This window comes from Piliocolobus tephrosceles, chromosome 19, assembly GCF_002776525.5.
Source record: "Piliocolobus tephrosceles isolate RC106 chromosome 19, ASM277652v3, whole genome shotgun sequence".
Taxonomy (NCBI): domain Eukaryota; kingdom Metazoa; phylum Chordata; class Mammalia; order Primates; family Cercopithecidae; genus Piliocolobus; species Piliocolobus tephrosceles.
Genome location: NC_045452.1, coordinates 17,527,092 through 17,551,734, shown reverse-complemented (window position 1 = coordinate 17,551,734; position 24,643 = coordinate 17,527,092). Strand labels below are relative to the sequence as shown.

General features: G+C 37.3%; 1 protein-coding gene across 9 annotated transcripts in view; it reads left to right on the top strand.

The window, feature by feature from the left end:
• The window catches only part of RBFOX2 (RNA binding fox-1 homolog 2), a 299,483-nt gene that overhangs the window by 249,696 nt on the left and 25,144 nt on the right, over positions 1 to 24,643 (top strand). For 5 of the 9 annotated variants that reach the window (XM_023222135.2, XM_023222132.2, XM_023222131.2 and 2 more), the window contains 4 exons: positions 5,322 to 5,465; positions 9,310 to 9,363; positions 19,416 to 19,508; positions 22,279 to 22,339. In XM_023222135.2, the coding sequence (XP_023077903.1) occupies positions 5,322 to 5,465; positions 9,310 to 9,363; positions 19,416 to 19,508; positions 22,279 to 22,339 (352 nt within the window). Of the gene's footprint in view, positions 1 to 5,318; positions 5,466 to 9,309; positions 9,364 to 19,415; positions 19,509 to 22,278; positions 22,340 to 24,643 lie in introns of all 9 variants that reach the window. The other 4 variants (XM_023222129.1, XM_023222137.2, XM_023222133.2 and 1 more) reach the window with 3 other exon arrangements.

Sequence of the window (24,643 nt, the reverse complement as noted above, 5' to 3'; positions counted from 1 at the left end):
ATTGTACCACTGGACTTCAGCCTGGGCACCAGAGCAAGAGTCTGCCTCCAAAAAAAAAAAAAAAAAAAAAAAGGACGTAGGGAACAAGTAGAACTCTTACATACACTTGATGGGAGTATAAGTTAGTACAACCACTTTGGAAAAATGGCAGTACTACTAAGGCTAAGCAGACACATATTCTTGCCTAGCAAATCCACTCATATATAAATATCATATATATGTGTATATCTATCTGAAATACATGCTTGTGTGTACCAAAAGACATGTAAACAAGAATGTTCACAGGAATATTATTCTTAATATCCAAAACTGTAAGCAGCTCAAAATTTGTTTATACAATGGACTGAGAATGAATAAATTACAACAATATATGTGTGCATGTTACATTAATGTATAAAAGAAGTCAGACACAAAAGAGTACATATGGTATGATTCCATGTTTCTAATTAAGTTTACAAATGGCAAAACTAATCTAGAGAGTTAGAAGTCAGGATCGTCGTGACCCTTTGCCAGGGGAACCGTGACTGGAGTGGGCCCCTTAAGGTGCTCCTGGTGTCTTGTTTCTTGATCTAATTTGGTGGTTACATGGGTGTACTTTCATTGTGAATATTCAGCTCTATGCTTGTAATTTATGTATTTTTATCTATGTATGTTAAACTTCAGTTTAAAAATTATAGTAGATCAGAAGTCTTGAGAATTTGGTAAATGATAAGTCACTTTTTCTACATGCTAGATCAACTTAGAATTAAAGATTTCATACTTAAAAAAAAAGCAGGGGGTGTTCACTACAAGCTGCAAAATTAACCAGTCTTGTTTCTGATCTTAAATTGTGTCTTCAGAGAAGCAAAGAACTATCAAGAGCTACAGATAAGCACCTTGGGCAGCATACTTTGAAGTAATCATTAGTTTTCATTTATCCTGCCACTTCACATACATTATGACAGATTACATGGACTACATATAAAGTTATATATAAAAGTGTAATTTGGAGTTTGTGGAATCAGTCTTTTTAACTTTCCTCAGAGTGATACGTTGTCATCTTGCAGACCAGATGTGGTGGTTATAAAGTTTGGTTGAAGACAAAGTTTTATGTGATCCAACTGTGAGATGTTAAGAGGCAAGTTTGAAGATACTTGAATGAGCATTAGTTGTAATTGATGCTTGTTGCTTTGACTACATGTTGGTTTGCTTGATGCTGTTTTAGTAACTTAGTGAGTTTCATCTTTAAATGGAATTTATGTTATTTAGTCTGCATTGTGCCAAGACTGATGATTGAAAACCGTACACTTTCACAGAACATTGCTTCGTAGCTCTTCCCTTTTCTGCTATTTTTATATCACATGAATCATTGTACATTAAGCCATCTGCAAGGCCTGAATGGAATGAGATAAAAAGCTGCCATCACTTAAATTGACACTTGAAAAGCTGGTATTCATTTGGAGTTTATTCCTGATTATCCTTTACATTTTAAAGTTTCAAACTTCATTTCAAGATGGTTGCCAACATCTCTGAGCCAAAAGTATCTCTGATTCACAGCTTCTTTTAGCCTGAAAGTCAAAGGGAGGGGATTCATCCTGTCACCTAGCAGAATCTGTTGGGGACTCACTTCTGTCTCATTTGAGAGAATAAGAACAGCAAGTTCCACTCCTGTTTTAAAAGTATGTTGGTTTAATCAGCTCAGCAAGCCATCCGGTTTTGCATGGACTTCATAGGGAATAGTAAAAACACAAGGCTCTTCAATTGCCAGATGAATACATCAAAATTGCATGCCTAGAATGTGCCACACCTGTTAGATATTTATCAAAAATTTTCTTAACATAACTTTTTTGAGGATTTAGTGAAAAACAATTAGATAAATGCATGCCTGGGATGTTGCAAAAGAGATTCATGATTAAAAATGAATATTAAGCCGGGCGTGATGGTGCATACCTGTAGTGCCAGCCATTTGGGAGGCTAAGGTGGAAGGATCACTTGAACCCAGGAGGTTGAGGCTGCAGTGAGTTTTGATCTCACTATTATACTCCAGCCTGAGTGGCAGAGTGAGACACTCAGTTGAAAAAAAAAAAAAATAACAAAATAAAAATAAATAAATACTTGTCTGCCATTTGCAAGAGGCCCTGAGTGGGATCGCGGCCCCTGTGGAGCAGGTCGCAGCCTCTGCTGCGGTCCTCAAACCCCGCCGCTGCACTGGCCTAGGAGCCTGCCCCACCACAGCGGCTGGCAGCTCAGTGATCCGCCGGCAGTAGTTGCGGCCCCCGGGGCCCTCTCATGGCAAGCAGCTATGGGCCTCCTGGGGCAGAAGCCCATGGGCCACCACCATGGCCCTCAAGATGGTGAAGGTCATTATCAACTGCATGTTTGACAAGAACCTGCAGGACTTGGTCTGCAGCATCCAAAACCACAAGGGGGATGAGATTGAAGAAGAGTGGGGATAGTGGCCACCAAGCGTCTGTCTTCGTTGAAGGATGCCCTTGCAGCCCTTGGCAGTGGAAGCCTTAGAAAGTCTTCTACCTGAGTGACTGTCTGCCTGCCTCCCGGTGTGGACAGCAAGGCCGGCCTGAAGGAGAGCAGCCCTCTGATACCGTACCACTCCCAATACCAGAGGCTGTGTCGGGCATGAGGTGCCAGGAGGGCAGGGAAGTTAAGCAATTTGCCTGCGGGCACCAAGTCACCCTTAGCCCATGTCCCTCTCCCTGGGAACCTGAGTTCTTGCTTTATTGTTACACTTTTCCAGAAGTGGTGTGGCTTCGCCTGCCTCTGGCTTAGTGAGATCATTTTTGTTCATCTCCATCCCCTTTCCCTTGGTTTTCATCATCTCAGAAGCTCTCCCTAACTGCTTTGGTGACAGTGTGTAACTAACTTATGTATTCTTCAGATTCCTTTTGAGTTGAAGGCATAGCTGATTGGCCTGGATTTTATTCTACTGTGTGTGATTCACCAGATTGGAAATGTGGTTTGGTTCCTGGGAGGACTTTTTCTGCACAGGCAGGATCTCCCAGTGCCCGTCCCTGCCCCCTTTAGTGCATGTCACTGAGCAGCCTGTTCTGGGATCCTGAGGACGGGCCACAGGGTCTGTCCAGTGGAGGACCATGCACTCTAGTCTGGGGCGTGGTTTTCAGGGGACTGTACCTGTCTTCACTGGGAAGCCCCTGAGCCTGGGTTTCTTCCTTTGGAATTGGTGTGAGTTGATAGTGCCTTCCCTACAGGCATGGGCCCATTCAAGCGTGTATTGGTGGTAGAAACATTTTTAGAGTAGTGCGGGGCCGTCCTTGAAATCCTAGGCTTCCTTGTGGGCCCTGTTATCGGCCAATTGGTGATTCCATGCAGGACACGCAGTGTCTGGGGGCCCTGGCTTTCTCATCGAAAGACCATCTTTCTGGCCCAGAAGGTCATTACTCAGGTGTTCACTTCTGATTCCGGATGTTCTCTGCAGCTGCTGGAGTTTCCTGATTGGAGAGAAGCACATGACTGTTCAGTGACAGTTCTAGTGGTTCCTCCCTCGCTGTGCCCCACCCCCCCCAAACTCGCTTTTGAAAAGCAGTTACCATGTAGACCACATGTTGTAGGTTCTTCTTCCCACCCACTGCACCCAAAATGCACACTCTTGACAATGTGCTTTTTCTGCAGCAGTATAGTTTCCAAAAAAAAGTTGTTATTTCGTAATACATTTTCACTTAAAACTTGAGTGTGGCGTCTTGGAAACAGGGCTTAGCAATGATTTTGAAAGCCACATGGAAAGGCAGCGTGATAGAGTGGAAATCGCATGAAGTTTGGGAGATCTGAGTCCAAGTGCTCTGACTGGCTTAATGGGGTGGCCCACGGAGACCCCCCGTTCTGTCTTCTCCTGTGTATCGTGGGGACATGGGATGAGTTGCCTCCCTCCTCGTGGAATGGTGCTGAGGATGCTGCAGCAAAACGTGGTTTCCTGGAAGCGCCAGCGTGCTCAGAGAGGTTGTTTAGTTCACTGTTTTCCAGTCCACAGGCTGTGACCTCTTAGTGGGTTGTAAATTCAATTTACTGGGTTATGCTAGGTAAGAACAAGGAAAACAAACTAGAAAATACCAGCATGCAGGCACATACGGTAGCTGTCCTGTCTTGAAACTTTGATTTCTGCATGTGATTCTTGTGTGCATGTATGAGCATATTGGGTTACCATGTACAACCCATTAAACTGAGTCCAAAAAGTAAAAAATAAATAAAAATAAATAAATAAATAAATGCATTCCCACACTCATGTATACTCTTTAACTGTGGATATGTACAAATCTTGCATTTTTAGGTTGAGTAGCAGATGAGTCAGGGTCTCTAAAGCCTTTTCCTACAGTTAGATTCTCTCAATGCACTTTGCTCGGGGCTGCAGAAGGTTGGGTTCCCCTGGACTAAAGTTAGCTGGAATTGCATAAGTTAGGGAGGAGAGTACAGATTTGTTTCAGAGTAAAAAGCTTCTTGGCCAGGTGCGGTGGCTCATGCCTGTAATCCCAACACTTTGGAAGGCCAAGGTGGGCGGATCACGAGGTCAGGAGATCAGGACCATCCTGGCTAACAGGGTGAAACCTTGTCTCTACCAAAAATACAAAAAATTAGCCAAGTGCCTATATAGTCCAGCTACTCGGGAGACTGAGGCAGGAGAATGGTGTGAACCTGGGAGGCGGAGCTTGCAGGGAGCCAAGATCGCACTACTGCACTCCAGCCTGGGCGACAGAGTCAGACTCCGTCTCAAAAAAAAAAAAAAGAAGCTTCTTCAGTTGTTGCTAGGTTTTTCCTCGTCATAAATAATATCATTATAATACTTTGGCAACATGGTAGTAATAACTCTAGAGCTAACAGAGGGAATGAAATATAGAAATATTTCCCTATTTCATTTCCTTGAGAGAGCCTGAGATCATAAACCAAAAAATGAAGTGACCTCCATAATTAAGTACAACAGACTCTCTATTTTCAGAATAAAAATATTTTAAAAATAGAAAGTTCTAAAAGTCTAAGAATAAAGGAACTATTTTTGTATCTTCAGTTATTCTAATGTATCTTCATGTGATCTTGGGCAAGTCACTTAGTACTTCTGTGTACCTCAGCTCCCATTTTGCTAGCATACTATAAATACTCCAAACACCAACATTTTGTTTGTAGATGGTAGCATTTAGAACATTAATGACATCTTTGTGTTTCTGGTTGTTGTTGTTGTTTTTGTCTCTGAAGGGACTACTGTAATTTTTGCTTAAAGATACCCTGTTTGGGGATGATTGTTGTGGGGGGAACATTAATTATTTTAAAGTAATTGTGTTTAGTTTTCATTCTTTATTATTTATTTCTTTGCTTAGCAGACAGAAGGTGGAGCACAGACAGACGGCCAGCAGTCACAGACACAAAGTAGTGAAAATTCAGAGAGTAAATCTACCCCGAAACGACTGCATGTCTCTAATATTCCTTTCCGCTTCCGGGACCCTGACCTCCGGCAGATGTTTGGGGTAAGTCTCTGAAGTTTTTTATGGATTTTACAATGAAAGTAGATTTTAATCCCCCAGGTGTGTTATTAGTCATTATTACTTTAGACTTAAGCTACAAATAGATTGAGAAAGATCCTGAGATAAATCAGTATTTTCATCAGTCTTTAGAAACCTTTTTCTATCATCCAGTCTGCTCTAGACATAGTCTTGCAGGTTGCTGCATGCATAAGGTGGCCCTATGACCCAGTTTGCTGTGACTGAGGGGCATCTTGTGATGGGAGACTTTCAGCTGAAACCAGGAATATCACCCTACTCACCTACCGAACTCAGTAAACATACCAATAATATGCTTAGTTTCACCTGAAAGAGCAAACGTGCATATTCTTTTAGAGCAATGATTCCTAAACTTGTTTGCACACTGAAAATTACCTGGGAAGCTTAAAAAATATTGATGTCTATGTCTCACATTCTAGGGTTGTGATTTAATTGGCCTGGAGTGTGGCTTGGGCTTAGGTATGTTTACAAGATCCCTAACTGATACTCATGTGCACTTAAGTTTGGGGACCATTGCTTATTCATCCTGTCGCCTTCTTAGTTTTTTCCTTTGCCTTCGATGTAAGCCCAGCAGCTCTGTACTGCCTTCCTCTCCTCTTATCTCCCTCAACTACAAGACCAAAGAAACTAGGTTCAGGGATGCATTATTGCCACTCTCTACTTAGCTTTGTAATGTCTAAAAAGATTCACAATGTAGAGAATACAGGTTTAGAGGTGGCTCATTAAAGTGGAAAGAGTATAGATTTTGGAGTCAAAGAGTCTGGGTTCAGATTCTATTCACATGTGAACTTTGGGATTCATGTAACCTTTTTGAATTTAAATATCATATTTGTAAACATAGAGATAGTAATCTCTACCTTTCAGAGCTATAAATTAAATGAAATAATATTTGTGAAAACAGTACCTCAGTGTTTTGTTTTTATAATACTTCGTTGCTCATACTCCACAGTGTCAAGACCAATATCTAAAATCATTGTAGAGGATTGGTTTACTACCTCTGATGTATTCTTTCAACTGTTTATTTCCTCCTGAATCACCATCATGAAAAAAGTTAATTGCAAAGATATAAGTTGTTGAGAAGTGAATGGCTGCTAAGGATCTTAATTTTTTCTGAGCCTGTGTGTTGTTGCTTTTTGAATTTGACCAAACTCTTAACCCAGAGATAATCAATAGGTTTTGTTTTGTTTCGTTTTGTTTTTTTAGTTTCACTAGGATAGCTGCCTGGTACTTTATTAGAAAAGCAAATGCTCTTCTTTGAGTCTTGGTTGTGCCCACTTCATGGTGACAAGACACTGGGGCAACATTCTGTCATTTATAGCTGACTACCTGGATATATTTTCCACACTAAAGAGAAGGCCAGAGTTGAGATTTAATGATGTTCTTGAAGTATTTGAAGAGCTTTTACACAGAAAGTGGTAACCAGATATTTTCCATTTCTTCAGAGAAGAGAACAACAGAAAATAAAGGGCAGCATAAAGGACTTGCGTTATGCAGAAGAAACTTCTCGGGGGCCTGAGTTATTAGGCTCTATACTGAATTATCAGAACTTATATAAAATCTTAGTCTCTGGAGGTCTGTGAGAATGGAGTACATTCTCATCTACCAGAGGTTTGTTTTCTCTTGAGTCAGAAAAATAGTGTCCATTGCAGATGTGCCTGGGCCAGTTAGTGATTTCTTGAAATGTATTATGCCCTTCTCGTAAGGCATAAAGGGCAAAAGAAATAACTTTTTCCTTACCAAAGATACTTAGTTGCTTTATTTTCTTCCATATTGTGACTCTCTATTACTTAGAAGAATAGTAGCAGTGGTAAAGAGCAGGCATTCTATGCTCCATTTCATTAGCTTCATAAACTTGACGAATAGCTTCTTTTAGCCTCATTCTCCTTAACCATAAAAGGAATGTGATCCTTACTCCAGAAGGATATTATAAGAATGCATTAGAAAATATAAAACAAAACAAACTCCAAAGCACCATGCAAATCTTAGTTTTATAAGATAAGCATAAATGCCCTCCCATGTAAAATAAGACATTTTCCTTTTTCCATGGTTTTTCTATTAAACCAAACCAAGATGTCTTACTGTAGAAAACTTGGGTTATTAATACAAGTTTTTTGATAAAGATAGTAATGATTCAATCCAATGGAACAGCATGATTTCTGTTTTGCTCTTTCCCTTTTTCAGTTTTTTTCACATTTCCCAAAGTCTGCTTTGAAACCCAAGTGAAGTAGATAATCAGGTATGACTCCAATACTCAGAGGGAAATATGAGCCAAAAAGATATCTGGAAATTTTCTGCATGTACCTTCAATTCATTTCATCCAAGCATTGATTAAAACAGTTTTGTCTCTTTTTATATATACTTTCCCCCTAAATAATGATTGTGTTTTGTGTAACCCTCTAGTCGGCTATTTAGCTACATAACAATAGAGTTTAGGCTTTGTGTCTTTAGTTTTTGTTTGCTTTTCTGAATGTTAAAATGTTTAAAGAATTACTAAAGAGAGGTGTTATTTAAAATATTCTTGATGTTTGTTGTAGAAATATTAAAGTGGTGAATAGCATGTAGCCTATAGAGGCGGTAACACAGATATATATTGACTTAGATAGTTGTTCATGATCTATTGCTAAGTTAAAAAAAATAAAAGCAATATATGCTTTGGGAGGCTGAGGCAGGCGGATCACATGAGGTCAGGAGTTCAAGACCAGCCTGGTCAACATGGTGAAAGCCCCTCTTTACTAAAAATACAAAAATTAGCTGGGCGTGGTGGCGGGCATTCGTAATCCTAGCTACTCGGGAGGCTGAGGCAGGAGAATAGCTTGAAGCCAGGAGGCACAGGTTACAGTAAGCCAAGATCGTGCCACTGGACTCCAGCCTGGGTGACAGTTCAAGACTTTTTTTTTTAATAAACAAAAAAGCAAATTATAGAATGTATCTGATGTCTATAGTTACTTATCTCTGCATACCTGAGGGAAAGCGTGGAGTGCTGTGTACTAAAACATTACGATGATAGGACTGCATATGATTTTTATTTTTATTTTTTTGTGACGGAGTTTCGCTCTTGTTGCCCAGGCTGGAGTGCAATGGCGCGATCTCGGCTCACCGCAACCTCCGCCTCCCAGGTTCAAGCAATTCTCCTGCCTCAGCCTCCTGAGTAGCTGGGATTACAGGCACGCGCCACCATGCCCGGCTAATTTTGTATTTTTAGTAGAGACAGGATTTCTCCATGTTGGTCAGGCTGGTCTCAAACTCCTGACCTCAGGTGATCCACCCTCCTCGGCCTCCCAAAGTGCTGGGATTACAGGCGTGAGCCACCGTGCCCGGCTGCAGATGATCTTTATTTTCTGTTTTCCCTTTTCCTTTTGTTTATGTTTTCTGCTTTTCATATAGTGAATGTACTTTGTATTAAAAAAAGGAGGGGAATAGCCTTCTATAGTATATTATTCTACTTACTAGGATTTGCTTTTCAAATCTGAGACTGTTTTAAAAAATAAAGAGATGTAGTTAGGAAAATTCCAAGTTCTTGTCCCCATGCAGCATCTAATGGGCTAACACTGTGAACAACTTTCGACAACAGCTTCCACACAGAGAGGTGGATAAATTGCCTGAGTGAGTGAACTGAGAAAGGAGAAACTGTCAGCTCAGCGATGAGGAAAAATCAGAAACTGGTATTGGAACTTACTAACAAATACAAATATAGAAGTTAAATAAGTAGTTTACAGAAGAAGAAAAATAAACTATTCCCATTTCAGAAGAGAACAAAATATGTGGATAAAAACCTGACCATAAGTAAATGTTTTTATTTTTATCTCTGCAGCAGTTTGGCAAAATCCTAGATGTAGAAATAATCTTTAATGAACGTGGCTCTAAGGTAAGCTCCATTTCAGTGTCAAGTGTGCTTCATTTCTTTTTGAGTTTTGTGTTCTTTTAAACAGCAAGTATTCAGAAAACAAACTGTTTTCAAGCCTGCATAAAAGTATCCTCAGTCCCTGTCTCTACTAAAAATACAGAAAAATTAGCTGGGTGTGGTGGCGCGTGCCTTAGTCTCAGCTACTCTGGAGGTTGAGGCAGGAGAATGGCGTGAGCCCGGGAGGCGGAGCTTGCAGTGAGCCGAAATTGCACCACTGTACTCCAGCCTGGGCAACACAGCGACACTCCGTCTCAAAAAAAAAAAAAAAAAAGTATCCTAAGTATCCACCTTAAGTTAGATTATCTCTAAAAATAAGCTACCACATGGCCAGACTTTATTCTGATACTTACACAGGGGTGGAGGGCTGATGAAGTAAGAAGCAGATAAGGTTGAGGGAAGAGTGGGGCATAAAGAGCACACGATGTAGGAGATGACAGTGCTTTATGAGCCTTAAATTTGGCCTCAGCTTTCTCCGTTTAAAGAAAGAGCACAAAGACTAAAAAAAAGTGAAATTCTATGAGAATTCTATTCTGAATTCTATCAGAACAATTCAGCCAAAATCCAACTTCAAAACAGCATGCTTAGAACAAGTTTAATGCTTTGATTATTCAGTTAACTTGCAGTCTCTTTTGAAAATTGTGACAACACTTAAACAGAGTGAGAAATAACTGAGGAATTTCGTATGAACTGATTTCCTCCTTTAAGTTCTACCCACATAGGCAGTCCTCAGGATGTAGAGTCACCTAAATCACAAGTACAGTGAGTTAGATTTTTTTGCATAAGAATGAAAGTATGTGTGTACTTTTATGTGTGTATTTTCCTCTAAATGTGTTCTATATAAGAACTGAAGTTTTTAATTAAAATTTATTTCCCCCATTAGGCTGGGCGTGGTGGCTCACGCCTGTAATCCCAGCACTTTGGGAGGCCGAGGCGGGCGGATCACCTGAGGTCAAGAATTCAAGACCAGCCTGGCCAACATGGTGAAACTCCGTCTCTACTAAAAATACAAAAATTAGCGAGGCACGGTGGCACATGCCTGTAATCCCAGCTACTCGGGAGACTGAGGCAGGAGAATCACTCGAACCCAGGAGGCAGAGGTTACAGTGAACCGAGATTGTGCCACTGCACTCCAGCCTGGGTGACAGAGCAAGACTGTCTCAAAAAATAAAAATAAAAATAAAAATTATTTCCCCTATTTACTATTTTAAATTCCTGATCTATATGATTTCGAATTTCCACGCATTAAAAGAAACAGCAATGTTTTTAGGAACAAGGGAATGGCCAAGTCTTATAGTGGTGTTATGAAAAAAAACAGTGTTTGATGAACTGAATTTTTGGACATGTTACTTGAGAGTTTTCTCACTGCTTATTAAATGAAATACATCCTACTGGAACCATCAGACATAGCCAGGCCTATAAATATTTACCTTGCTGTTGCTACTTTGATTTGTTAGGTTAGAGCAATGTTTTACTTAATTTTCATTTGGTCATCACTGAACTTTGAAAATAGCTTTTGGTTATGGTTAAATCTCTTAAACATGTAATTTGAGGGAAAGCTAAATAAAGCCAATAAATGAGCTAATATTTACCTCTCCAATTTCATACTCCAAATTCACCATACTTTGGGAATTGATAACAGAGTTTATATACCTCCTGCCCCCATCTGTACACATAAAAATGTATGTGCTGTTCTAATGCTACTTATTATTATTGCCTTCCTTTGTAGAATGTATCAACACTAAAAGTGTTTAATTCTGACTATAATAATTATTTGTTAATTATTAAAGAGGTAATTATACTCTAAGCTTCCAGTTTTCAGTTAAAACAAAAATGATTAATATGCCTATACAGAACTTTCTCCAGCACTTGGTAAGTATTTTTTAAAGTGAAGTCTATTTAGACTGCAACCAGTAAACTATTTATGCTTGTAATTTTTCTCACAATGGATTTCTGTTCCTTTGTTGCATTGTTTGTGTTTATTTTGTGTGATATTTTTTAGCTACAAGGTGAGAAAATGACAGTGGTTTAGAGATAAGAAGCACATGAGTGTAAATAAATATGTGGAGATTATTGGCCACTCTGTAAATTATCTGAAGTAGTAGTTTTAAATATTTTTACTTGTGAGTGTATAATCTTAACTAGAGTCTAACAACTAGAAGGCCAATGTAGCTTCATCAGGCATTGAGGACTTGTTCCTTACCAAGAAAATAATTTGTTTGAATTATTGTGAAGCAAAGGAAATTGATCTTTCTTGAAGCTTCTTTCATTGACTTTAAGAATTTGCCTGCTATCAATTTATTTTTCTTTTTCTTTTTTTTTTTTTTTTTTTTTATTTGAGGTAGAGTCTCACTCTGTTGCCCAGGATAGAGTTGCAGTGGCACAGTCTTGACTCACTGCAATCTCCACCTCCTGGGTTCAAGCGATTCTTGTGCCTCAGCCTCCAGAGTAGCTGGGATAACAGGCACCCACTACCACCCTTGGCTAATTTTTGATATTTTTAGTACAGACAGGGTTTCACCATGTTGGCCAGGCTGGTCTCGAACTTCTGGTCTCAAGTGATCTGCCTGCCTTGGCCTCCCACAGTACTGGGATTACAGGTGTGAGCCACCGCATCCTGGCCCCACTTTGTTTAACATGTACCTCATCCAGTTACTTCTCTCGTGTAATTTTCATTTGAAAGTAATGACATGAGCTTTCTTTTTGGGAAATCTAAAAGCATAGGCTGCTTCTGTCAGCTTGATGCTGTATCCTCACTGCCCCATTTTTCTTTGGGCTGCTAAAGGGTTCACAGACTCTGTACTAATTGGTAAATGTTTTAAAAACAAAGCACAGAATTCAGAATTGCCCTGAATCTGCCTTCAAGGACTGATAAAAACCTTGTTTTTGTCCTTCAAAGCTTTCTTAACTGCTACCTAAAGTTCTTTGCTGGAATGGGTGCCCTTGGAACTGTTCTGAGGCTCCTAATAGAGATTTACTTTGGAATCAAACCCACGGATGCCTCCTCTGGGATCCACCTAAGATAAATTAATGAGCAGTTTTTGTTTTGTGAATTAAGTTTAGAGTCCTATTCCTTTTATATGTTTGAGGTTGACTGTAAAATTACAGCATATTTTGAAAATAACCAGAGAAAAGGAGGCTTTATATAGTCCTATTGTGTAGTTAAGAGCTCCTCTAACTTTTAAACAGAGTGGTTTTCGGTACAGAAATTAGCTTTATTGAGTTTTTTTAGAGCAGTAATGGAAAAACTAGTCACAAAATAACTCTAAGATAGCAATACTTACATGTAAAACCGTGTTTAATCAAATTGTTCCAAAACAAAAAGCAACTCCTTACCATATCTTATTTTGTATAATAAGACCATCACCAAGGGTTTTAGAATATACCCATTTGAAAACATAAGTAGACGGTGTTCCACTGCCATGCTCATAGCCTCCTTGTCTGCCAGTATTCTTCTTTTTCCAGCTTGCCTTTAGAGTAGAATTACTCTATAGTAGTTTTTTCTTTGTTGTTGACTAGTTTTTTCCTTTTTTCCTTCTTTTACCTTCATATTCTAGATTTGGTTTACTTAGATTATTGAATGAATATATCATGCATACATATATGTTTAAATTATTTCATGTGAATTTTAGTCTTTTTACTCCCTAATCCTTTGTAAAAACATAGAATCAGCCATCCTGGCTAACACAGTGAAACCCCGTCTCTACTAAAAATACAAAAAAAAAAAAAAAAATTAACCGGGCGTGGTGGTGGGCTCCTGTGGTCCCAGCTACTCAGGAGGCTAGGCAGGAGAATGGCTTAAACCTGGGAGGTGGAGTCTGCAGTGAGCCAAGATGGCGTCACTGCACTCCAGCCTGAGTGACAAAGTGAGACCCAATCTCAAAAAATAAAATAAATAAACAAACAAACAAACATAGGATCACCTGTATCTAAGTTTCTTTGATTAACTGAAACAGAGATAGACTAGCCTTTTGAAAATGTACTATTAAGATATAGGATGAAAAATTGTACTCCTGCCAAAAAAATTAACCAATTTATTCAAATAGAACTTAGAAAATTATTATATGAGTTTATGTAGCTTTATTAATTCTGCAAGTTTCACCAGTAATGAAAGATTATTAACACAAATAATAAGATCATGCCTAGTTAGAGTGACCGTATGTCCTGGCTTATCCAGGATAGCCCCAGATTAAACCTATTATCTTCGCATAATTATTAATAAATGACCCCTTTCTCCCTCAGAGTGTCCCAGTTTGAATGATAAACTATTGTTTACTCTTCTTATATATCCTTTGGGTAGCATCTTAACAAAACAGTCTTTCAAAAGGAAAACATGATGCTTAATGAAAAGTATAAAGAAAAAGATACATGGTTTATTAAAGAGGAATGTTCACTACTGATATTCTCATGTATCCTTTTAGTCTTATTTTCTCATATAGAACCTTAAAACATAACCCAAAATGGTCACCTAGTTCAATCACCTCTATTCTTGACCTTGCATTCTCTGCTAGAAATTTTTAGTGATTAAGAACTTGTTTTTTTCCAAAGTTATTCCATTGTGGATCAGACTTTCTGCCATCTTATTCACCATCATCCAACCACAGAACAATTTTTGGTGATAATTATCAAACTTATTAAATAAAGAAATACACAGATTATAACATTTACGTTTTCTATAAATTTTTGCCAGAATATTTTGGTATATCATCTCTTGCATGGATATGTATTAAGATACTGAATATGTTGAAACTGTTCAGCTCTTCAGATAGTGCTCATTATTAAGTCCACTGAAGAACTACAAATATTATAAGCCCAGCAATAATTACTGAGATTTCTAGCAATTTTTTTTTCTTTTTTCTAAAATCAATAGATACTAGATGTACATATTTTCAGGGTATATGTGATAATCTGATACATTCACGTAATCAAATCAGAGTAATTGGGATAGCTATCACCTTAAATATTTATCTTTTCTTTACACTAAGAACATTCTAATTATTCTAGCAAATATTTGCTTAACATATTCTCATTACTTCTCTCAGGTGGATTTCTGGAATAATGGAGATCTAGGTTTAGGTTGGGCTTAAGTTTAGGCTGTAGTTAGGGGAGATAAAACGCCTATTCCCATTCCTTAGACACAAGTAATTTGCTATAATGTTTTTCCTATTATCATGGCTTTTAATTTCATGCAAAGGGAAATTAATTATTTCTTTCAAAGTATTATCAAAATACTTTTTTGGAAGTCACAGTAAGTAGGCCTTTGTGACTTTCAGTAGAACTTGATAGGTAATGTTGGAATGAAATGGCTTTTTTTATTATATTTGAAACTGAATTAACAGTGCATGTGTTTCTGAAGGGCTTAATTTTTTGTTTTTGTTTTTGTTTTCTTTTGTTACCATTATGGGCTTTAGTTTTATATTTTTTTTATTTTTTTTTTAATTTCTGTGTTCTGGCCATACCCAGGAGATCCGTCTGCTTTTGATTTCTCCCTTAAAAGTTACATGGTAAATTTTCTTTCTCATTCTTCTGAGATCGAAAAATTCAAAAATTATACAAATTTTAATAATATTTTTACAATGTTCATTCTATTGCTTGTTATTTATTGCAGTCTGAGGCCAGACTAAAAAGGTGACAGTTACTTGGCTCCTATATGTCCTCGATGATGTCAAGGCAGGCTGTGAAATTGCTGTCACACTTTGTAGAAGTTTTAACTACAACCATACACCTAATAAATACACCATTCTTCAATTTCCAGAAGTCAGCTAAGATACCTGGTAAATCACTCATGTAACACTGGTGTGTTTAAATGTTTAATTTAGAAGGACTTTGAGGACTGCAAACTTAGAGGAGTATAAAGTGTAGAGACCTGCATTGCCCAGCAGAGTGGTCACGTTTAACACTTGAAATTTGGAGAGTTTAAACTGAGGTATGCCTTTAAGGGTAAAATGGACACCATTTCAGAATTAGCACAAAAAAAGAATGCTAAGCATCTCACTAATAATGTTTTAATATTGAAATCATATTGAAATATTAATAATATGTGTATATATTGGGTTAAATAAAATACATTGTTAAAATTAATCTCACCTATTTCTACTTTTTAAAGTGGTTATTAGAAAATTTTAAATTATATATGTGGTTTGTATTATATTTCTCTCTGTAGTGCTAGTGTAGGCAGACATGTCAAAATCATTTTTTAATTAAAAATTAAAGTTTATTTTTTTAAAATCTGGTTTATTAATAGGAGTTTAGATAACAAAAATTCTCCGTTTACATAGCTGAAATATTTCCTCTTGTTCTTGAGATTAAATCTATTTGTTATAGATTATGTAATCTATTTGTTATATATATTATACCTGTGTAGACTGGTTCAGTGTTTGATAGGTTGTATGATCATTTAGAAGCTGTTCTATGATCATTTGGAAGCTGTTCTAAGGAAAATATTTTAGATTTAGACATAATTTTACTAACTTTTTTTTTTTCCAAAGCAAGAGATCAGAATGACCAACTTAATGTCAATTCGGTTTCTAAGAGCAAAGTGATAAAACATGAGTTCATGTAAGCAGGCTTTTCTGCTGATGACTTTTAAACCTGGATAATCTGTGAACATCTTTAACACAGTTTCTGACACTTTTCTAAAATGCTAAATTTTATTGAAGAAATAGTGTATTCTAAAAATGTTTTAATGGAAGCATGTTTGGGTTGATGGAAAATCACCTGTTTAAAGTTTAAACATGAGAAAAAAATATTTAAGAACAGTCCTTCAAAAAATTCTAGTCATACCTCTCACCTTCCTAATCATGGACTTTAATTCTAAGAGGTATGTATTAATTCCCTGTGACTTCTGAACAGATTACCACAAATTGGGTGGTTTAAAACCACACATTTATTATCTTACAGCCCTGGAGGTCAGAAGTCCAAAATGGGTCTCACAAGACTAAAATCAATGTGTTGGGTTCTTGAGGAGGCTCTAAAGGATCATCTGTTTTCTCACCTTTTCTAACTTCTAGAGGCTGCCCACATTTCTTGGACTATAGCTCCCTTCTGTCTTCAGAGCCAGCAATGGCCAGTCAAGTCTTTCTCAGGCTGCTTTACTCTGATTCGGACTCTCCCGTGTCCGCTTTTTACTTATAAGCACAGTACAGTGGCCACATTGGGCCTAACCGGATAATCCAGGATAATCTCTCTATCTCAAGATCATTAACTTAATCGCATCTGCAAAATCCCTTTTGCCGTGTAAGGTAACATATTCACTGGCTCTGGGGATTAGGATGTGGACAACTTTAGGAAGCCATTATGTGGCCTATTGCAAGGTCTGTTTATCTTCAAAGCAAATAAAGAAATCCTCTTACCTTTATGTTTCATATTAAGGAGTCCCAACGCATCAACAAGGCCTTCTTCCTCCTATCACCCCAGGGAAAAGATGCTTATAAAGATTGCTTTATTTTTATATTTTTGGTATCTTGATTCACATTTCCTTTGGTGTATAAGCATCTTTCTTTATAAAACACTTTTAAAACATTTGAAAGTGAAATTTTGTTCCAGAATGTTAAAGTCATTATTGAGAAAATCTTATCCAAGCAGACATTAATGTTAAACTTTGTCATTTGCTGACTGTAAAATTTCAGTGCTCATCATACCACCTTCCATTCTTTTGGATGCAGTTATCACTAATGTTCTTTCAACACATTTCAGAAAAGAAGGTTATGGAAGATATTTAGCAATTAGATTTGAAAAAAAATAGAAGGCTTTTAGGACTAATATCATTTAGTAAATAGAATACTGAACTGAGATTTGAAAAGGCTTAGAATTTTCTCACCATTAGCTGTATATCCTTGTGTATTTAATCTCAGTTTGACTCAGTTTCTTTACCTTCAACATGAAACCAACATGTCTATTCTTTTTACTTTATGGTTATATTTAAGAAGACAAACTAGTATGTATATTTGTATGTGGATGTGTAGATATAGTCATAATGCTAATATCAAAAACCTAGGTCTTAGTTTTCATATAACTTGATAGTAATCAACTATTAATTTACAATGTATTAATTTAACCTAAGTCATAAAATATATGACTGTGAGGACCAGTTGAAATACAGCCAAAATGCTTCTAAAGTGTGATATTAAAACTCATCACTCTCTGTGACCTTTTTTTAAAAGTTTGACTTTCCTATTGGAGGACTCACCAGGATTAGAGAACTGGCAGCTTGTCTTCAGCAGGTGCTAGTGTAGATGACAAATGGTGTAACTAATTATTAATGTGCGCCCTTTTATACCTTGTGGTGTCAAAGTGGCTATAAATGTTATATCAACATTTCATTTATGAAAATATGTTCCTGTTGATATTTTCAACAAACTTATGCATTCTTTAGGAGAATATTAACTGAAGTTACCAGTAGTAGTTCTTTCCAAGCAACATACATTTTAAAATCTCCATCAGCTTAGCGTTGCACTTTCAAGGGTATTTGTGATGTCCAAATTGTGGGTAGAGATAATCCATTGGAATTCTCCAAAACGCCACCCACCCACATAATCACTTAGAATGATGAGTTACCGGATCCTTCAAAACAATGGAGTTGCTTTTATAAAATCTTATTGAGCAACGTGCATTGTTTACCGTGTCAGTTAAGAACATGTTTTATATAGAGAGAAGTGTGCTCATGTTATTAAGCAGCTAGGCGGAACTTCAGTTAAAATTAAAGGGTTCTGGGTTATCCTACAATGGAATATTCAAAAAATGCTAGCAGGACAATGAAGTTATTGGCAAATGAAGACTTAGCAGAAAATCTTAAGACTTTAACACTTTGCAGATATAAGCAGCGTTGTAAAATTACAGCTGCAGAGTAGAACAATAAGGACAGAGCACCTAGAATGAAGTGAATATGATGTTTTAGGAAAGTCATATAAGTATATAGTAAATGCTCCTAGTGTTAAAATTGGTAGTACGTGAACATCGGAGTGAAGGTAATCAACTCCCTGGTCTCCTGATTTAACTCCTGATGAGTTAAAGCTCCACTCAATTTTTGCAGTCTCTTGCAAGGAACAAATAAATTAATCCTAACTCATTGTACCAGCTGCATTGCTGTTTTCCGATATCCTCCTTCTACTGAATAGTAAACAACTGATGTCACTAATGTAGATCTCATTCCCATTGCCTGTTGACTGTTCCTTTTTTCTCTATATATAGAAAGTTACTACTACCTTTAATAGCAGATATAAAAATCAATAAGTGAGTAAGTAATTTAGGTGAATTTGGGTTAGCAGTTTTCTGAAATTCAGTTGAACATATTTTTACTCTGTCAATCTGGTCACTTAAAATGGGCATTGAAGAAAAGTTATAATTGACCACTGCTTAGCGATATTTTTATTTGCTTAGAAGAGCACGAATGCTTTCCTCTTCCACACCCAGTACATACAAAATTATACACCAACTATGTCCTAAATTATCCTGTTCCCAAAGGAATAATAGTGATATAAGCAGCCGGCAACGTGGGGCTAAAATGATTAGACCTACTTTAAAAAAATCTCATTGTGCAACGTTGAACCTGAATGTCAGATTTCATGTAGCAGTTACTGGGAAATAATGGATTTGGGATGTCAGAGGATCAATTTAATTAAGTCTTTTTTGGTATTACATAAAGGGGCATGTATATTAAATTAATAACATGAATTGAGAGAGAAAGGTAGGACATTAAAAAATCTTCAGCTTCTTGGTTGAATAGTTTGACCCAAGTAACTCTGTACCTTAATTTTGGTCTGGCCTCATATGCTTTATGTTTTATTTTATTGTGACATTGCTGTTAATTATTATTATTATTACAGTTCTTTATTATTTTATTGGATTTAATTTCCCTTCACAAATATGCATGGACCAAAAATGTGACTTTGGGAGACTATTGCTGAGTTGTTGCTGATGTCAGTTTCATACTATGATATTTTTTCTCTATTTACCAAGAGATCAGTATTTCAATATAACGATGTGCATGTTTTCCCCCCTTCTCCCGCTGCATGCAGGGATTCGGGTTCGTAACTTTCGAGAATAGTGCTGATGCAGACAGGGCCAGGGAGAAATTACACGGCACCGTGGTAGAGGGCCGTAAAATCGAGGTGCATGTCTTTAATAATTCAATTTCTGGTTTTATATTTTTATTTCTGTTTTTTCGTATTGCCTCACTTATTTCACATTTGGAGCCCTGTCTTGTGTGTGTGTGCACATGTATGTGTGTTTGTATCTCTGTCTTCACCTTCTTGCACTAAAATGTATAAAAGTAACACTTCTATCTGCCTCCCTCCTCATTTATTGGTTGTTTGGGGGTTTTAATTTTGACTTTTTGTGTGTGCGTGTGTGTGTGTGTGTGTTTTTCATTTATGTTTTTCCTTCAAAATGTTCATCCTTCTGCTCTCTTGATTTTTTTCCTTTGCTTCAGTTTGCAGTACTCTGAATTCCTGTGATCAGGCCTAAGCAAAACTAATGTTAAATTGTCTAAAAACTATCCAGTTTATAACACTGTGTTCTATAATGAATCAAGGGGCCAGCCAATATCCTCTCTCTTGGGAGGCCAGTTCGCCTCTTTGTGCACACGATAAGCACGGAATAGAAGATTCTAGAGATTGTGGGGAGGGAGGAAATAATCCAAAACTCATGTAGTTTTAAAATATATCTAATGTCAAGAATTTTGATATCTAAATTTTTATGGATAAAATTCTTAAACAGAGGGTTTGATGGCTGGCTGGCGAATGTACTGTGATGATGACTAAGTCTGCCGCCTGGTATTCACCAGCCCTTTTTGATAACACATCGAAGGTTAACTGGCTCCTTTCCCCTTTCCCAATTTTTTAAAGTATTAAATGTAAAAGCCACCATTTTGAGTAAGATGTCTGCATATTTTGCTTTTTTTCCCCTCCTTTCCAATGGTTTAGCATTTAGGGCCCTTCACTTGACTCACTCTTTCCATGGTAACTATACACAATGCTGGCGATGGTGCCCGTTGGCGGTAAGTGAAAAAAGCACTAGAGAAGAAGCTTTTAAAAATGTAATTACAAAACAATTAAATAAGAAAGAAAAAGTCCATCTGCCATCTCACATTAACACTACAAAATGTGATTTGACTTGTTGTTCCTCTTCCTTTTCCTTTCCCCCTTTTATTTTCAATGCTGTTGAGTAATGCCGCCTGGATTTTGGATGTACATATTGTTTTGTAGCAGTCTGAGCTGTTTGATTACTGACTTCATGGTGATTTTTTTCCCCTTGCACATCTTACTCAGAGTTACTGAACTCCAGTTTGGCTGGTTTTATTAATGCACTTCCTGCCCCTACATCCTTCCCTACTTTTCCTGTTTCCCAAATCCCCGTTTGTAGCTCTGATTGTTCTTTCTTTGCCCGTTACACCCTTCCTGACTTTCTCTCTTCTTTTTCCCTACCTTATTCTCTTTTTCCAAATCCTTGCTCCTGTCCTTTTCCCTATTCTTCCTTTCCCATCCCTTCAGTTACACGCAGCTGTTGGTCTCTTTTGCTGACTGGTGGTTTCTGATTGGTTCTGGCCATTTTTCCTTTTAAGTGCTTGGTTGCTTTCTGCTCCAGCAGCTGGTTTCAGCTCTTGCTCCATTCTAATCCTTGTCTGTGAGAACCTTGCTTTTCACTTTCTCCCTCTTTCCAAAAGTTACTGTTTTTTCTTTCTTTTATTTGTGTGTGTGTGTTTTTTAACTGCATGCTCTCAGTCTCATCATTGTTGTATCCCATTCTTTCTTTTTAAATGTGAAATGTTTATATTATTTGGTGGGTGAAACTAGAGTAAATGGAGTTTCAAGCTCTTTCCTCATGTAGGGGAAGTATCACTGTACAAATCTCAAAAGACATAGGAAGAAGTTTTTTTAGTTCTAATTCTACCTAAAATTGGTCTTTTCATCACACAAATTTATTACCATACAAATTGAACACAATGTAAATTTGAAGAGGCAGAAATAAGACATTTATATTTTATGCTTCTTTTTTCAATTGGCATGTTTTATGACCTGACAACACAGTGTAAGTCAAGTTCTATGGTGGGACTTTACCCTCCTTGCAAGAGCTTTGAGGCTGGTTCTGTCACTGGGCTGCAGTACGCTGGCATCTCAGTTCCATTCATCTTTTCTTCAGCAGCACCGTCTTTGTAGCACCTGCTTACTCTCGTACTGAGAATGCTTTAAAATATGCAGTTCTGTAATGAGGGTGGAGAGTGCCATAAAACAAAATAAATAAACACTTGATTTTCTTAATTCTTTTAAGTGCCTACTTTAAAGGCATTTTTAAAAGCTTTGTTCCTGAGTTGATAGACCATGTAGTCTAGAAAATTCAGAATGGTCCTGAAGGCTGTCACCATGGGAATCTTAGGTTTCTATATTTGTTTACTGACGTCAGACAGTAAAAATCTCGGATAGACGTATTTAAAATGCTGAATATTAGGACAGGTGAAATCAGATTGATTTTATCACCTTTCCGTCAATCTGTTTCATAACCCATGTGGCAAGCCTCTGTTTTATTGACAAACTTCAAAGTGAATTGCTAATATAGTTGTTTCCTATTTACTTTTTTCTATGTTTTCCTTAGTGCAGAGATTTCTCTGTTTAAAAGATGTCCAAAGATTTTGCAAATGTATTGTCTTTGGAGTACTGATATTTGGAAACCAAGAAACTCATTTTACTCTTGTTATCCTCATTTAATAAGAACTTTAATTAAAACACTATATATTAATATTTTATATTGCTGTGTTAATTATTTAAATCAATGCTCTCAGAAATTTACATTTTAAACTAAGTACTATGTTACTGGATGTGCAACTTTATGTTCCCTAATGTAGTCCACTTCTTCCCTGCCCTTTTTTCTCCTTGTTATTTTTAGGTGAATAATGCTACAGCACGTGTAATGACCAATAAGAAGATGGTCACACCATATGCAAATGGTAAGAAATTATAAATCATCTTTGAAAGAGGGTTTATTCCTGTGTAAATATATTAAGTTTTTATAAACTTCTAAGAATCTTTATTTCAGTCTTAAGACAGTTTAATTTGCATTGAAGAGTCTCTTTACCTGGGAGAGTATTTTATGTTTATAACATAACTTTGTCATTACAATTGAGCTATGTTTTTTAGGTATTAAGGTGTTATGTTCTAAGTAAAGTTCATCTTTTACAGAGTGCAAACATGCTATCTAGTTGCCTACTAACCCAAATTGGATCCCACCTGAGCACCTTCTTTTTCAGGTGCTGTAGCTCTTTGTAATATGTTAGACTTGTCCGTAATACCCCTGGATGCCCACTGACTCTCACTTCTACTTCTGACTCTCATTCATCTGAGCATAAGTGGAATAAATTATGATTTTGGACCCATTGCTCTCCTTAGGCCTAGAGGTAGCAGCCATGGGTATGGTTGTGTGTGTGCCATTTTCTATTTCATGATTACATATTATATAGTAAGGTTTATAAGTGTTTCTCATTGAGAAGGAAATTTTCTATGAATAATTTGTTACATCAGTTACCAAATTTAATCTAGACTCATGGTCTCTGAATGAAATGGAATATAAATTTAATCTGTAAGCCAGTGGTGGTTTTGCAGACTGTGTTATGCAGAGCCAGTTTGGGGGAGAAAAAGGAAACCAAATTGATTGAATTCTAAGGTCTCAGCTGTACTGTAATCTGAGCAATTTATGGTTCTGCATAAGGTTTTACTAATATCTAGAATAAAGGGGGGAGTTTCTGCTGCTTTTGTAAAAAGTTTGAACCTACTGTTAGAGTGTGGCTGTATGTGCCAATAATATCTTAAGAAGAAATGTATTGGTATTGACTATATCCCATAAAGTCTTCAATAAATATATTTAGCCCAGCTTTTCACATAGATGATACAAATTGATCAGCATAATTTGCATTTTTCCTACTCCTTTTATCGGTATGATACCACTGCCTCCCACTTTAACTCTTACTTTCTTTTCACTGTTCTTACAAAAACAAGTCTCTACAATTTTGATAAAAACTCAAACAAAATAGAAAGGAGCGGCAAAGAATGTCAAATTTTCTTTACATCTGGGAGAAATATTGTTACAGAAAGAGCCTCTGACTGGAATTCAGAAAACAGACATTCTGCTTCTAGGTTTGACTCTTTATTTACTCTGTGACAGTGGACCAGTTTTTTAACCTGATTCTGTTTTCGTATTTATAAAGTAAGACCACAGATTTTTGGCACCAGGATTTTTTTAGAAATTATTGAAACTCAGCCCTCCCAGCTTATTATTAGGAAATGAGACCCGGAAGAGTGTAGTATTGACCTCAGGTTGCAGATGTGGTATCTGTTTTACCTTCCTCCTTGGCTTTTGTGCAGGTCAAAGGACATTTGTGAAAATACATTATATATTGTCTAAAACTAAATATATTCAAAGTATTGCTAACAGCATATCAATATACATCCATTATATTAATTTTTGTTTTTATTTTGGGAGAGAGTCTCTCTGTCACCTAGGTTGGAGTACAGTGGTGCGATCTTGGCTCACTGCAACCTCCACTTACTGGGGTTCAAGCGATTCTTGTGCCTCAGCCTCCAGAGTAGCTGGGATTACAGGTGTGCGCCACCACACCCGGCTAATTTTTGTATTTTTAGTAGAGACGAGGTTTTGCCATGTTGGCCAGGCTGGTCTCAAACTTCTAGACTCAGGCAATCCGTCCACCTCAGCCTTCCGAAGTGCTGGGATTACAGGCTTGAGCCACGGTGCCCGCCCATTATGTGGATTTAAAGGAAATGCCTAGGAAATAATGCCATTGGTAGGAAAAAATTTTTTTTTTTTTTTTTTTTTTTTTTTTGAGACACAGTCTGGCTCTGTCACCCAGACTGGGGTGCAGTGGCGCCATCTCGGCTCACTGCAAACACTGCCTCCCAGGTTCACGCCATTCTCGTAGCTCAGCCTTCTGAGTAGCTGGGACTACAGGCACCCGCCACCACACCCAGCTGATTTTTTGTGTTTTTAGTAGAGATGGGGTTTCACCGTGTTAGCCAGGATGGTCTCGATCTCCTGACCTCGTGATCCTCCCGCCTCAGCCTCCCAAAGTGCTGGGATTACAGGCGTGAGCCACCACGCCCTGCCAAAAAAAGTTCTTTTTTGAAATATTATTCTAAATTAATATTCAGGTTTAGTAGGCAAATATTATTCTACATTAATATTCAGGTTTAGTAGGCAAATATTCTAAATTAATATTCAGGTTTAGTAGGCAAATATTATT